The following is a 15,889-nucleotide window of genomic DNA, read 5'->3' as shown; positions in this document are numbered from 1 at the left end:
GACTCAACACCTTGTTTCTTCTGAAAGGATTTTGCTTTCTTCCAGTTTTCTTAATAATTTTGAACAGCAGTTCTAAAATGCTGAATATAATCTTTTTGTTAGTTTAGATCAGACAAGGAGTTGGTTGTAAAAGAACTTGAAGTTTAAAAGTAATTGTTTAATGTCTATTAACTGCTCAGATGCTACAGGATGAGCACCAAAAAAAATCCTTACATTTTTGAAAATAGGAGATGTAACTTCAGTGTTAACCAATTCAATCGTCACAAAGTAGTCTCTAGAAGTTAGTTATTCCAGGGCCAATTTCATGTGCAGGGATAGGGTAAATAATGAAGAAAGAACTAATGTAAACCATCACCAAGCATATCAGTTTTGTAAGATCTCTAACTAAAAAGTTATCAGCCTAATCGCTGAATTTATAACTTGTACTCATTGGAAATACTTTCATCTACTGCACATGTTCTCCTTAAAGCACAAATTTTACAGGTGTCCTGCTACTGCTTTTTCCTGCAGTAATGCCAGATGGAGTAGAAATAGCCTTGGTATATGAACTATAGAAGCTAGAAAAATGCATTTGGTCATACTTGCATGGACTTTCACAGTCAGTTTGTGTATGAGACAAAGCTCAGCTTGCAGTGTTCTAGAGCACTCTGCACGGTCACGTTTCTGAGCAATTTTATTGTTTTGAATGACATTATCAGAATTTCTCTAATCTTAAAGTGGTATCACTATTTGTTTGTGGACACGTATAGAATGGGCCTTTCCGTAAACCAGCAGAACAGCATACACGCCTGTTTCCTGTATCAGCAGGTTTAGCTGATGCGTGTTTAATGCCGAGCATCCTTTTGAGATTGAAAGTGGATAGAAATAGTCAGTGCTGAATAATTGCTCTGATGTTCAATAATGTAGAAAACCTCCAGCCCCATTTCAGTTCAGAAGGTGATGAGCAGCTTTAAAAATCTGGTTACTTGCAGAAATACCTCATTTGTCATTTTGATGACTATTAACTGTTCAGATTTGAAAGTCACGGTTGTACTTTACAGTAGACCTTGATAGCTTCCAAGTCCTGTGCAGATAGTATCTGTAAATTTCTAAGTTGCTGAAGGACAAGAAACAAAGACAAATTTCTAGGTTGATAGCTGACATGAATGCTATCTTCTTTAGGTCTAGTAAGTAAATGTTGAATTATTGCTTGCTTTGCAGAGAGCTTGCTGTGTCTTGTGGTAATGTATAAATGTCTTGCAAATCACATGTCATACCATGAGCTTAGTCATGCTAACATCGCTTGTTAATTGTTCATTTCCAAGCTTGGGCATAAATGCTGTTTGATTAGAGCCTGATTTTGCCCTGTGATTGTACATAAAGATAATAATACTGTCATATAGCATATAGCATCGCTTTCATTAAAGATTGATTTATGTCCTATGATTTGTTTTTTCTTTTTTCTGCACAGATCATCGTGTGGTTGGAGAAAATGCTAGATAAAATAATCAGCATTTTCATAATATTTTTGCTAGTGATAGGAACCCTTCTGCTAGCCCTCCTCCTTACTGCAAAGGTACAGTGCGCTAAAGAATGTAATCATAGAGCTCATTTCAAATGCTGAAAGTTACAGATATTTATGCAAAATTGTGTAGCTTAAAGAATTTTTTTAAAAGTTTAGCATGCTCTGTAGTTGAACTTGTTACCATTCCAAAACATAGAGATTTTTATATATTTGTATTTCTATGTTTATTTACATATATGACAAAACTAATACAGAGACATTTAGAAATAGGAAATTTATTCCAGTAAAGGAATTATTAGCTTATATATTACAGGAACAGATTTGTTTTGCATCCAATTACACTTTTCTTGTCAAGAGCAGAGCCACTTAAAATCTTTTTGCTTTAAATTACATTGCATCAGAAACATAGTTGCAAAATGCTTAAGGTGTCCCTTTGTCAATTTGTTTGTATAATTGCCTCTAATAACCTCGTGGTATCCTGTTCTGAGTTTAAATGTGCTAATATATTCATGATCAGATGTTCTCTGAAATTAATTTTTGGTTTGTGGTTGGTTTGGTTTTTTTTTGGTCACCAGAAGAGGTCACTCATGTACTTTTTTTTTTTTTAATGGAGCTGTGTTCATACTTGAAACAGTCAATGGAGGTTGAATGTTTGACTTGAATACAGTTACAGAACAAAAATCAATGGGTTCTGATGTCAATCTCATTTTTTCCAAAATGTAGAATTAGATAATGTTGAGTACTTAAAATTAAAAGCTTTAAAAGTTGTGCAAACATTCCCGCCTAAAGCTTCCTTATATTCATTAAAGGAACATTAAGATATTTATAAAAGGTGTCTTTTATCATTCTTACTAAAGAATTAATTTGGTGAGACACTTTATAGCATGGTTAGTCACGTTAGAGCTGAGCATTCATTAATTTTTACACTACTTTGATCCATGGCTTACATCTGAAACTGTGCTTTGTATTTTAGTACTTTCCTTGACAGCACTGCTGTATTGTTATTTTTTTTTCCACTGATGAGATAAGGCTTAAACTTCCATTTGCTATTACTAGTCACACAGTGTATGACCAAAATTGTCAGAAGAGACTGATGATTATTGTATTGACTGCTTTTTTGGGTTAATAGCACTTCATTCTTCATAATCGGTTGTCTGTTGGAAGAATTATTCTTTAAATGTACAAAGTGGTCACTACCACCCCCACCCCCTCCCCCCCCCCCCCCCAAAAAAAAAAACCAAGAAAAAGAATGTAGGAAGAGTTCTAGTTTGCATTACATAACATTTCTCCTCTTTATATTTAATTTAGGTACATCAAGAGAGTGTTCACATGATTCAAGTCACAAGCAGCTTGATCAATGAGACAGTAGCCAGTCACCCAGAATGGGCAAAGTAAGAATGCTGAAGTTAAGCAAATAGTATAGGGTGGATGAACAAGCTTCCAGGTGCTCTTAAGCATAGTTTTTAATTCAGAAAATCCCCTAGGTGAACAGAAATGGAGGTGACTGTTGCAGGCAGATGTAAAAGCTAAACTCTCAGGCAGCGGTAGTGTTTATGCATTACTCTGGAGGACTGTCAGTGTGGTATCTCATTCTGTAGAAGGTTGCGAGATAAGAGCTGAATTATTTTTTCAATTGGAGAGCTGGCTGCAGAATGCCTTTGAGGGAATAGAAGTTGAAGAAAATGTTTTTGGAGTGAACTGAAGAAGAGTTCGAGGGTGGAAAGAATGGTGGATGGGGAGAGTTTGGTATGGATCCAGTTTGGAAGGGCTGTTCCTTTTAAGAGTAGATGTGTATAGTGTACGCAGTAGGAAGTCCAGAAGATGTGGTCTATGTAATGATTAAAGCAAACACCAAGGCAAATAAGGGAGAGAAGGTGTTGAGAGAAATGCATATAGAGAAGAACAAGGGCACACTGGTGAGCAAAGAAGTGATTGCATGAACAGCAGAGGAACTGTAGGTGAGACTGAAGAGTGTGATTTTGAGGGGGGGATGTTCCAGTTTGCTTTCATTCTGCTTCACCTAAACAGACATTGAGTAAAGGTGAGTCCAGGCACTTACCAGGAAAAAGAACTGTCTCCTGGACAAGAATCGTTGACTTTTTTCAAGGGCAATTTATAAACAGAAGTGATGATGGTTTGACATGATTGAAGGAAAGTGCATGCTGTATTATAAGAGCAAGAGAAATTTTCAAAAACAGAACTAAAATGATATAGTTAATAAACACTACAGTAATACGTGCTTTAGCAATACTTAATATGCAATCAAGAGAACAGAAAGCACTTAAAATATGTTTGTTCCTTCATGACATCTCTTGTGTTGTTTAGCCTTTCCATTTTGTCATAAGATGGAAATAAGTATGAAAATTTGACTGTCAGAAGCTTATTCACATCATGAAAATACTGGAGTACTGGTTGAGCAATTAGCAGAATTTTAGCTAAAATTTTTACTTCCAGTGTTTGCATCCAGATTTGAAGCATCCAAACCACTATCTTTTAATTCATTAGGAGTAAGTATACGACTTGCTAAATCCATCAAGCTTCACCAGCTTTCAGAGCTTGATGCTTACATTACATTTAGAGGTGATGACTGAAATGTCTTGGAATTCCAGTGCAGAACATTTCTAAAGGCTTATACAGACAGAAAAGCTTCCATATTGATCTTCAGTCAGGTGAACAAATGCAGCAGTTTTATTTCCTGAATGTTTGTTTATTTCTTGTTTTGGAAGGGCTCCAACATGTACCATTGAATCAAGATGTAGAAAGAAAGTCTAAGCAGAGAATATATGCCCTGTATTCACAAGTGTTGAAATGCTGGCAACTCAGTGGGTCTGTTGCTTGAAAGTGACGTGAATTCCTGAAGAAATTAATGAGCAGATTCTTTGGTGGGGGCTTAAAAATAACTGCTGCCCAAACCTGTTGCTTCATCTGGTCGCTTTTTCAGGGAAGCTACATTAACAATTTAGATTCAGCTCAATTCAGAAGGTTGTCTTTGCAGCTTGACGAGACTGCCTCATGTAGTGTTTTCAGAAGACTAGAACACGAGGAAAATTTCTAAGAATATAGTGTAAATATCACGCATACAGATGGAAGAGCAGATCTCTTTTGATAAAAGTTGAGATACCAATTTAACTAAGGTTTCAGGAACTTGGAGAATTCCAAATGCAATGATGTGCCCTAGATTAGTTGTGCTTTGCTTATGATAAAGTCTGTTCCTTGATATGTAGACAGAAATATTCTAGTAGTAGTAAGTTTGTATGTATTTAACCTTAACTGTTTGTTGTTTCAAAATGTTAATTTGTGATGTGTTTTGGGTGTAATGAAATGGGTAAAATACATAGCAGTTAACTTGGTTTTCCTTCTTTAAAACAACCTAGCTGGCTCCCAGAAGCCCAGGTTATTCAGAAGGCACTCAATTCAGCAGCTAATAATGTATACCAGTATGGCCGAGAATGGATTACACATAAGGTAAGAGTGAGCTCCCCCACCTTTTTGAATATTTTAATTATTTGTATTTCATAAAAGTAAAAAGAAATAAAGATTTTTGTTAGTGATGCTTTTCTGTGTTGTTAACTGTTTTATTGACCCACTCTCTGGTTTGTGAGTTGAAGGAAGGGTGGGAGTGTTTTCAGTAGTCTTTTCTGCTCAGAGGAATATTTATTTTTAAGAGCTGAAAAATCTGTCATCATTTTAATAAGATTGCCAGTGAAAATGCATCAAATAATGATGAGTAATTTTTTTCATCTGGCTTTTAGCTGTCCAGTTGTAGATTGTAGACAGTGTAGACTTCCACACACCTTCCCCCCCCCCGTATTGTAATTTCTGTGTGGGCTGGGTGTGGTAGATTGGATTTTTTAAAATTATAATTTATTTAAGTTAACTTTCTTCAGGAGAATTTGCCAAAATTCTTGTTTATACATTTTGATATCTAGCACACATCTCAAATTATTTGAAATATTTACTCTAAAGATGATCAAGGATTTTGGATTAAGCATTTTAGAGCATTGGTTTTTCGGTGCAGAAAGAAGTCCTCAGCTTAGTGCAGTAGAATGTTTTTTTTTATAGACAAAATCTTCACATTGTGAACCATGTTGTCTGAAGTTCAGATTCCATACTGATACTCAGCTTTTCCTAATCATTTGGATTTGAGCCATGCCTTTACTGATAACGTTACGTGATTCATCTAGCTTGGACTTCATCAGTACATGTCACTTCATTCTGTCCTGTATAATAAAAGGTTTCTATATGTTTTAGCTCCATAAGATTTTAGGAGAAAAAGTGAATAACACCGCTGTGATTGAAAAACAAGTGCTAGAGCTCTGGGACAGGCTTTATCACTCTTGGTTTGTGAAGGTGGGTAACTTATTTAAATAGTATTTGTATAAGCTATTACTTAGTGCTTAGAGATAATTATGCTAAGTATGCATTTTTGAGGAAGAGATTAGCAAAAAGTTGAAATGCTGAGTAAAGGATAAAAAGTTGGTAAAAATTTTGAGTGTATAAGATATATCATTCTACAGTCACAGTTTGAGTACAGCCAGAGCTGTGTCCTTCATTTAAATAGTTATTTCTGGTTTTATGTATGCCATTTAATTTATGCTTTGCTCACTTTTTATATTTAGTATTTCATAGTTTAGAACTTTCTGTTGAATTTTCGTGATCTTGAGGGGTTAGGAGAAGGAAACTGGTATTCTGCATGATTTGTGTAACTTTTATTAATTTGAAATTTTGAGAAAGAAATTGTCTTTTCGCTAAGTTTCTTACAATGCATTTTTGCCAACTGTACTAGGCTTCTTATAATGGGTTCTGCACACTGAATCTTGAGAAGTTCATAAGAATTAAATCATTTTCATGCTGCCAGTGCTGTTTGCCTTTTAAAGGGAAAGCAATTCATTAGCCATGGTGCAATGGAAATACCAAAATCCGGAAGTCATCCCCCTGAAATACTTCTGTATATTTAAATAATTGCAATTATAGTATATTAACGCTTTTCTTTATACAGTTATTTTTAAAGTACCTCTAAAGTTCCGGGAAGATCTCTGTATTAAAAGAAGTAAGAGTTTCAGTATAGTAGTCAAATATAAGGGAAAAGAATCAGTTTCTTTTTCTGATACGGTAATGCTGTAGAAGAACATGTGGAGAGATAATATGATGCTATTGAGGAATATGGGACCACTGAGGAGAAATTAAAGCTGTATCTTCAGTAGATTTTGCTGGCTTTCAGCACTTGGGAGTATTCAGTGTTAAATGCTTGACCAAGAAATATGCCCACTTCTGATGCAGTTATACTGATCAACCTGTTGCTTTTACTAGTATAACTTTTGTGTCAGATGGTGTGTAGCACTGTATAGTCCAGTAGGGCTCTGTGTCACTGCATGTGCTGTAGGAGTACTTTTGTTGCTGCATACAGGGTGGTACATGTGTTTATTGTGTTGAGTGATTTCTTCCCTGCAGCTGTTATTTGAGGGAATACTATGAGGCTTCTTTCTTGTAGATGCTCTTCTGGTAGGGTAAGAAACAGCTTTCCTAGCAATCAAAATGGCAGAAAGAGCTTCAGCAGTGCACTGATGCTCGCTGCCTACAATCTTGAAGCCTGTTCCACTGGCTGCTGTTTGCATACTAGACACCATGTGTTACCACTGGCATGCTGGGCTGCATCCGAGTATCTGTGGGCTGCAGGTAACTCCTCCAGATATTTTTAATCTTGCCCCTTCTGTCACAGTCCATATCCATGTAGATGTCTCATCTGAGTGCTTTCCACCTGACTATTTCCTTCTGCAATATTGCAATAGCCTTGTGTGGTCCTTCAGTGTATCTGAAAACTGGTAAACTAGGTGATAGTGCAGAATGACATCTGTACTGTATCTAGCTCTCAGTACAGCTTTCAAGCTCCCCACTATTTCGGCTGTGTGAGCATAATAATTAGACTTCATTTTGAGGCCTGCATAGTGTTGCTCTAGTCTGTAGGTGACTGAAGAACCCAGGCTCAGGTGATACTCTTCCATGAAAGCTGTAGAATTGAGGAAGAATTACTGACGAAATGTGGATTCAAGAATTAACTGCTACTTTTTGAGAAGATCAGTAGGTAGCAGATGGTGTATATTTTAAATGGTTCTAGAGATGTTGTGATAGATCAGTTACCATTGTGTCTGTGTACCCAAATGAAGTAAAATAGTAACAGAATAATAGGCCACTTGGAAAGTGATGGTGTAACTCTGCAATTAAGGTGTCTTTTTCAAAGACAAGACTCTCTTCTTCCTGGTCTATTCCAGGTGTGAGGTTTAGTTTTGTTTTTAAGATCTAGTGAATTTTTTGAGAGGAACCAGTTGACAATTTCTTTGAATCCCTTATTTATCAGCACCTAAGGCCTTAGGTGCTACAACAGTATAGTTGCTGAATAACAATGAACTTGAAATGTGTATGAATAACAGTTACAAAATTTGCAAATGATACCTAGTTCTGTTAGTTGATGGCAAGAGCTAGCTTTGAAAATAGAACTAGATGAACAGAAAATAGGTTCTTGATACAGTTTACAAATACGAAAGACCTATTGGAGGGAGATTTTTGACTGCTCATATGTTCCTGCTCTAAATAAACTCCTAGCTCAGAATAAAGATCTCTGTTGCTGTGGATTGTTAAAGAACGTTGCTAATTGTGCATCATAAAGTGTATCTATATGTATGGAGATTTGGTAATAAGCAGAAAATGTAATGCTCTTAGATAAATCTGTGTGGGGACTTCACTTGGAACACTACTTGCCATGTGTGCCAAAGAAAGATACTGTAATTTTGAATGCAGGCTGGTAAAAAGTTTTTTTGAAATTCTAACAGGAGTAGTGGACCGCTTATATAAACATCAGAGTTGAGAACTTGAAAAGCCTCTTGCTATTGAAGAATAGGATGAGATCTGTTGTAATCAGAGGGTTTGCTTAGACTTGCATACAGTAGAATTTTGGCATCTTTCTCTGAAACACAGTCCCAGACTGAGTCAAATAGTCTTATGCTAGACAGTAATCAGGTGTGATTCATTTGGACAATAGGCAACTTCATGATTAGGGTGAAGCCACTTAATGGCATTAGCAGTTGTGGTTATGGCCATTTTCTGTTGTCTTGCCGCATTTGTTGCAGTTACAAAGCTGTGTAGTCAGAAGAAATCCTCTATGCTTCCAGTTTAGCTTTTGGCTTTTGCATGACTGAACATTGCCAGTGGAGTAGACGACACTAATTGTGAGAAAACTACTTGTTTTGGCTTGTGCTTGTATTTTACTTTGTGGGTTGTACTGGAAAGAGTTGTGTGTTGCAAACAGTAAATTACGTAGTTAGTAACTGAAATGATTATCTGTTTCTTGTGTGCTTTCATAAAGAGCAAGATAGATACTATTGTATCAGTAAAGCTAAGGTTTAACTGAGGTGAATATACAGTATACAGAACTATAATTATATGGGATAATTATCTACGCTTTTCTGTCAGTTTTAAATTTTTCCAGTGTACAGAGTACTTTCAGGTATTTTTGAGGACACCAATTAAAGCAGCTCTAAGTATTTAGATGCATGTTGGGTCTGTTCCTCATTAACAAAACATTAGTCTTTGGCTTTCTCGTGTCTAAGTTATTCAGACGCCTGTTTTCTTTACGTCTTTGACTCTCTTTTCAAGAATGTAACGCATTCTGGAAGACACAAAGGACACAAATGGCACATAAACCGTCAAAACAGCTGGCTTGGTGATATTCTGGACTGGCAAGATGTTGCATCATTTGTTCACGATAACATTGAAACATTTCTTTCGGTATGTATTTTTTTCCCTTATTACCAAATTGCTCTCATTTTTAACTGGTAACAATAAGGTTATGGGTTCAAGTACATGGAAAATTATGGAAACACTGTCAAGTGTTACTTAGAGTTATGTAAACAATTATTCTAAGCCTACTTAGGATATAACCATTCTACAGAACTGGTTATGATGAAGAAGCCTTCCTGATTTCAGCATCTTCATTAATACTAACTTCCCAGACTTCTTCCTGAGAGAGATCGTTACTGTAGGATTACCTGTGTCACCTGGTAATGCTGGTTTTAAATGCTTTATGTTATGTAGTCTTTTCTTTTTAAAACATAGACCAATTTATCTAGGTTGTAATTGAGGAAGCATTGACCAAGAGGTTGTGAAAACAAAATATTTTTTTGGTAGTGTTTTTTTTTTTTTCTCAAGTTATAATTCATTGAGTTGAAAGCAGCTTATTTCTCTCTTCTTCTATGAAAGTTCTTTGGAGAATGAAATTAATATTTTACACTGTGTGATTTCCTGAATTAATGCAGTGGACCTTTCACCTCATGAGGAGAAAAGGAAAAAGCATTGAAAGTAATCCAAACTGAAGTAACTATGTTCCTCTAAAAAATTGATGTTAAGTCTGAAATGCTTAATATACAGAGTCAATCCCTGATATAGTTCATCTTTGACTTGAGCTGTTGTCTTAAACTAAAAGTATCTTCAGGTTACTATTTATCCATTTTGGAAGAATATTATTTCTGCCTAACTCACAATATAACCTTTCTGTGGATGCAATTAAAGCTAGTATTTGCCTCAAGGCAATTCTTGGTTTAGACTGATGGGTGTGTGTGCTTTTTCTGTCCTCCCTCAACTGCTGCTTAAATAGGTACAGTTTCTACCATAGAAGAAGACGTGAGTCAAGAAAAAGTTGAGAGAAACGTTTTATTGCAGTGAACCTTTTTTCAGTTAATAGTGAAGTTTGCTTAGTACTTTCTCAAAGTTGACCATGCATGCTTGAAACAGTTATAAAAATGCACAACACATCATCATTTAAAATCAATATGGAGTTTCCTTCTAGGCAAGAGGGAGAGAAGGAGGAGAAACTATACAATAGGTGCTAGCCATGTCATTTACAGCATTGCTTCACAGTGCTCAGAAACCATGATGATAAGTGTGCTTCAGTAATCTAAATAAGCTAGAATAATGCAGGAAATAATCTAAATAGAATAAATATTTAAGACTGAAATACATTAATACTAAAATTTTCATCTGGCTAGCATGCTTTGCTTTATTTCTGAAATCTGGTTCAGAAATTCAGGAAAAAAAGTGCCAGCAGTTGACTTGCTTTCCTGTTTATTTCCGTGAACTCATTGCTCATCAGCTGTGGGGAAACACCTGTCCTTTTTCTCCATACACTCATGACCTTAATGACAGACTGTAAACCAGTCAGCATGGTATATAGTTCTAAATCCTGATTTCACATCCTTACTGGGCAGCATTTTCTTTATTGGCTTGCTCATCCACAATGCATTGCATAAATATTACACTGATAGTTCAGATTAAAATTGATGAAAAACTGATTTCTGTGCTTGTTTAGGTCATAAAAACTTAGAGATTATGAAAATAACAATAGCTTTGACTAAGTCTGGTGTTTCTAAGGAAGTTGGTTACCTACCCTAGGATACAATGGAAGCTTACTGTATTCAGGATTTATGTTTTTATCAGAACATGAAAATCTTTCTCTTGGTATTTTGAAGAGGAACAATGAGTTATTAGAATGGCATGCCAAATTGGGAAGGATAAATATTTTAAATTGTGTAGGTGCTTTTGAGGGGGGTTTGTTCTTGGGGGTTTCTTTTCTTGTTTTGGGTGGATTTTGCTGGTGTTTGGTTTGGGGTTTTTTTGGCTTTTTTGTTTGCTTTTTTGTGTTTTGTGGAACTTTGGGTGGGATTATTTTTTTATGTTGAGTGTTGTGTATGGTGGGGATTGTGGGGGGAGGTGCTGGGGTGGGGTTGGTTAAATAGATTAGCTGTGATTTAGGCTGTAGGATGTTTCTCCATTTGGACACTTGAAATCAATGCTAACCTGCAATTCTTAAGAATATAGCAAGACATGGTGTGGTCCCAAAACTGCTTTGACAGTTTTTTAAAACACAGAGCTTTTAAAGACAGTAAGGTAACTGCAAAGAAGTGTGTGTGGCTATGCAGTTATAGTGAGATTTCTTCCACTTTTGGAAAAGAATAAACTAAGATAACACTACTTGCACTTAATAAATACTTATGCATAGATTAAGGCTAGAGTTTACCATAGAATAACTGTCTTGCTAGTCCCTTGGCTTTCTGAAATATTTCGGAATAGTACAGATGACTCTGTATTCTCTGAAAATACAGCTGTTTTGACAGTGTTGAATTGCAATCACAAGTAGATAAGCTCTTTTCCATTAATGGAAATCATAGGAAGTGTTCATCCTCTTTAGTAAGAGAAGGAGTGTTTGCTGTAAGAAGAATGTTAAAAGGAGACAGATGCAACTGTTTCACTTCAGGCTTTTCCTTTAGTTGAAGAAACTTCCATATTAGAGTTGAAAGCGTATAATTAAATCACTGGTATAGCTGTGCTGGGGAATTACTGGCTTTCATTTAATTTGTAACAATATGCATCGATTCAGTACTTTGAGTATCAGATAAAGCACAGAAGGCTTCTGTACCCCCTTCAAAATTTGCTGTTCATTATAGCAGTTATATTTAGCTCTAGTTTGATGTAGACAGACCTTAATTATTTTGAAGTAACTCACTATATAAACATGTAAATTGCCTGAAGATTTAATGTGAAGATAAGCTTTTTCAAATCATCAGTTTGTTTTTTTTCTAAAAGCTTTGGTGTTAGCAGCACTTCTGCCTTTCAGCTTTGGATTTTTTTAGTATTCTTTAGAAGCAGTAGTGTTATAAACCAGTTTATCCAGTCATGTGTTTCTGAAGTGGGGTTTATCTCATCCTATTCTTAGTTTGGGGAGAGAACTAGAGTGGATCCTCACTTATGCCTCAAATTTTGCGCCCCATGCTCTAGTCTAAGGTAGTTTGTCAGGTGAATGAAATATGCAGTACATAGCTGGACTACTAAGATTTAATTTCTGAAAAATAAAAAAGTCCTCATTTCTTTCCCACTCACCTGCTTTTTCATTCATACCCTTTTTCTCCATTTCTTGAAGGCTTGAAACCTTGAAACAGAAAATTGCTGCTGGTTAAATCTGTGAATGATCCCACAGAACTCCCTTGATGGTATATGAGATGTTTCTAATGTCTCCTTAAATGGATCTTTTTGCTTCCTGCACAAGAATATTCATCATTTCACCAACAGCCGGTATCTTATTCAAAGATTTCCCAGACAGGAAGACAGAAGACCTTCCATTAAGACATACACAGGGAGCTTCAGCTCAGTTAGGTTTCTTTATCCGTGCATTTGGCATGACTGATCTGTGTGGTCCAAATCAAGTCAGTTTCTCAACTATTTCACTGAGTTACCACATACCCTAATGTCTTCTCTGGCCCTGAGTATTTCTTCAAGTAACCTCCTAAGTTTATAGCTAATACAGTCCATTCTTTGGTAATAATTCAACTACCGTGCCTTTTTTTTTTTTTTTTTCTTCCTCCCTAGTAAGGCAAGCGTTCACAGGTTTGGTGTTCTCTTCTTCATAATGGGAATTGTTTTTTTCAGGCTAGGTGAAATTCAACTTGATGCATATTTTTAGAGAAAGAGTTGATTTCTTTATAATGAGAAAGTCAAAGATATGATGCTGAAGGATAGTCCTTTTTCTGTTGCTGTTTTGTCTCTGTTTCATGTAAAGGTCAAGCAAAGATGTTTTTTCAAAAATGAGCTTTTGAGCCGTGAAGGGTTAGTCCAGAACTTTATGGGTAAACATTTATTTGGAAATCATCTTTTAACTGAAGCAGGAAGCCTTTGATCTTGCACATACTATAGTATTCTTCACAAAGTCCATTGCTTGTTTTCTACCTTAAAGTTTTATTGATTTGTTCTGTTGTTGTAATTTTTGAGTTGTCAGGATGATCCATCTTTATGAACGGAAAAAAATACTAAAAGTATACAGAAGGACAAGTTTTTTTTCTTAATACCTCATTGTGTCCAGTTTTATCCCCTTTATAAATCTGTTTCTGATCTCTATAATAAAATTAGGAACATGAATTTATCTGGCCTCCAGAAGTTTGTTGACTTGAAGTTCTCAGCAATATACTTGTTTTGGTCAAGTGTCTTTTAAACCTTTTGTGCAGGTATTGGCCAGTGTAAGTGGCCAATAGGACAGTTTAGATGGCTAAGAACATTAAGCACAATTTTGATTTTTCGCCTGTTACAGATTGGAAAAGGACAGCAACTGATGCTGATGGTGATGCATCACAGTGTGATGCATAAGGGAGCCTTGAATTCTGTACAGAGCTTCATAGCTCTTTTTTTAAAGACTAATCTCTTAAGGCTACTTACAAAGCAGTGTTTTGGGGAAAGAGGTGTGTTTTTCAGTTATTTAATAACAGTAACATTAAAACTATTATTATTGCATAAATTTTCACAGTTGTGCTTTGGAGAACTGGTCTCCGCTGGCAAGGTGTTAGAAATTGTTTATGCATAGTAACTGAGCTCATTAACTCAGCAGCAGTATGCTCTGAATCAAACGGCATTATGAACTCCTAGGTGCAGGTACATGTATTTTGATTTTGTGACTGTTAGTGAAGTATTTGAGCACTTTCTGATACTGTATTCAGTAATGATTAATGTCTGCTATGTCTGTCTTCTCATCCTAGTGATGAGAAGCATGTGTCTTGACATTTTAATGGTACATATGCATAAAGAGAAACTTGCTGGAGACGAGTCCTAAAAGATGCACTTGTTTTCATTAAGACATACTGAAGCTGAACGAAAGGCACTATCCACGCTTACTCTAAAGCAAATGCTTTCAATGAATGACTCTGCCTAACAAAGATGTTCTTCTGGGAGAACCATTCCTGATACTGACTGAACCACCTGATAACTGCTTTCAAACTAACTGCAGTTGTATATTCCTGATTATCAGCTCCTTAGGCTAAAGCTTCTAGGGAAAGTGTTGAACAACTACAACCTATACTGGAGGAACACTATTTTGAAGGAAACTTTCCCAGCCCCCATCAGATGTACTCTCTCTGGTAGCACATGGAACAAGCCGCTCTCCTTGTGAACTGCTCACCAATATCAGCTCAGCTGATCTGTTGCAAAGGATGGTGTACAAAGAAGGGAATTAATGATTGCTGTGATTACCATTTAGAAGACTGATAAATGAGGCTAGTTTCAATCTTTAAAACAAAACTTTACTAGACCAACTTTCATTAACAACACACTTCATGCTAATGGTTTGTTTTACACTCTGCTAATTGTTACTGTTAGGTATTCAAAGTGGTCAGTCCTTAACAGTCATATCTTACAATGAGCTGTAAGGATAGAATACCACTGTGGTGATGCTGTGTAGTTGGCACTAATAGCTGCTATCCTTGATGGTCTCAATCACAGAAGTCAAAGTGAGCGGGCTCAAGAGCTCTTAAATATGAAAGGGTAGAACTGAAATGGACATAATCTTTCCTCAAATTAAGGAGCTTGTCCTTTTATAATGTGTTTTTGTTTCTGGACAACTCCCATTCCTTGACCTCTGCCGTGGACTATATGCCGTGTGATACTTGGAGAGGCGTTACTTTTCCAGGTCGTGGCAGGGCCTTGTCGTGTTGTTTGCCTGTTTGGCTTTCTTTCCCTTTCCCTAGTTGCTACCACATTTTCTTAAAGCAAAAGAAGTGTTTTCCTAGCTCTTAAGGTTGTTGTCTTCAATGCCTTCTTCCTCAGTGAACTGCTTGAGTTTCAGGGGCCTTTGTTTTCAACCTGTGTCCCTATTTTCAAGGCCTTTGCTGCTGTTCAGTGATTAAACTCCACATCCTAATAGGATATCTGTGGCACCAACTCCTGCTCACATGCCAAATTCTAGCAACAGGCTTAAACATCTGGGACTGGAGCCTTGCACAGTTAGCATACAGCTTACAGCCTGTTATTAGCAATGGCAGAACTATTTTTACTGAATACCAACTGAAAGGCCTTCTGCTTTAGGTACAAACTGTTTCCTCAAAAATCACTGTTCTCTGTGTTTACAGTTGTCATAGTGTAATGTACGTTTAATAAGGTTACCTGGCAGCTGCATGAACTTACACCACTGCTGCACCCCCAGAATGAATTCTTAATCCGTAGAAGAAGGAAGGGGACAGGTACCAGTGGGAGAACATTTTTCAGCAGAACATCATCTTCACTTCTAACCTCACTTGAATTCTTAAGAGAGACTAATAAAATCTCTTCAAACGACGAGCCTTAAAAATCGTAATTCCCATTAAATAGTAAGCAGCACGAACTAAGTAGATCTTTCTGTTTTTACTATGTGTTATAATTCCCTGTCACTTCTCTCCAGGCACATAGGTCCTTCCAAGTTTATGCTTAATAAATTATCTTCTATATGCTTCACTCAGTTCCAAAGGAGAGACAATCACGTGGCTCACACTCTTCTGTCTGCTCTACAAATGCCAGCTGCTGGGGGTCTTTTTTGTTTTGGGT

At 36.4% G+C, this 15,889-nt stretch overlaps 1 protein-coding gene across 3 annotated transcripts in view; it reads left to right on the top strand.

Moving 5' to 3' along the window:
* TMEM245 (transmembrane protein 245) overlaps positions 1-15,889 on the top strand; it is a 94,300-nt gene that overhangs the window by 41,690 nt on the left and 36,721 nt on the right. For 2 of the 3 annotated variants that reach the window (XM_074875425.1, XM_074875415.1), the window contains 5 exons: positions 1,451-1,555; positions 2,813-2,895; positions 4,879-4,969; positions 5,756-5,854; positions 9,155-9,286. In XM_074875425.1, the coding sequence (XP_074731526.1) occupies positions 1,451-1,555; positions 2,813-2,895; positions 4,879-4,969; positions 5,756-5,854; positions 9,155-9,286 (510 nt within the window). The remainder of the gene's footprint in view (positions 1-1,450; positions 1,556-2,812; positions 2,896-4,878; positions 4,970-5,755; positions 5,855-9,154; positions 9,287-15,889) is intronic. The other variant, XM_074875436.1, reaches the window with a different exon arrangement.

This window comes from Strix uralensis, chromosome 1, assembly GCF_047716275.1.
Source record: "Strix uralensis isolate ZFMK-TIS-50842 chromosome 1, bStrUra1, whole genome shotgun sequence".
NCBI classification, from domain to species: Eukaryota; Metazoa; Chordata; class Aves; order Strigiformes; family Strigidae; genus Strix; species Strix uralensis.
The sequence above is the reverse complement of the archived record's forward strand: the minus strand, read 5'-3'. Positions and strand labels throughout refer to the sequence as shown.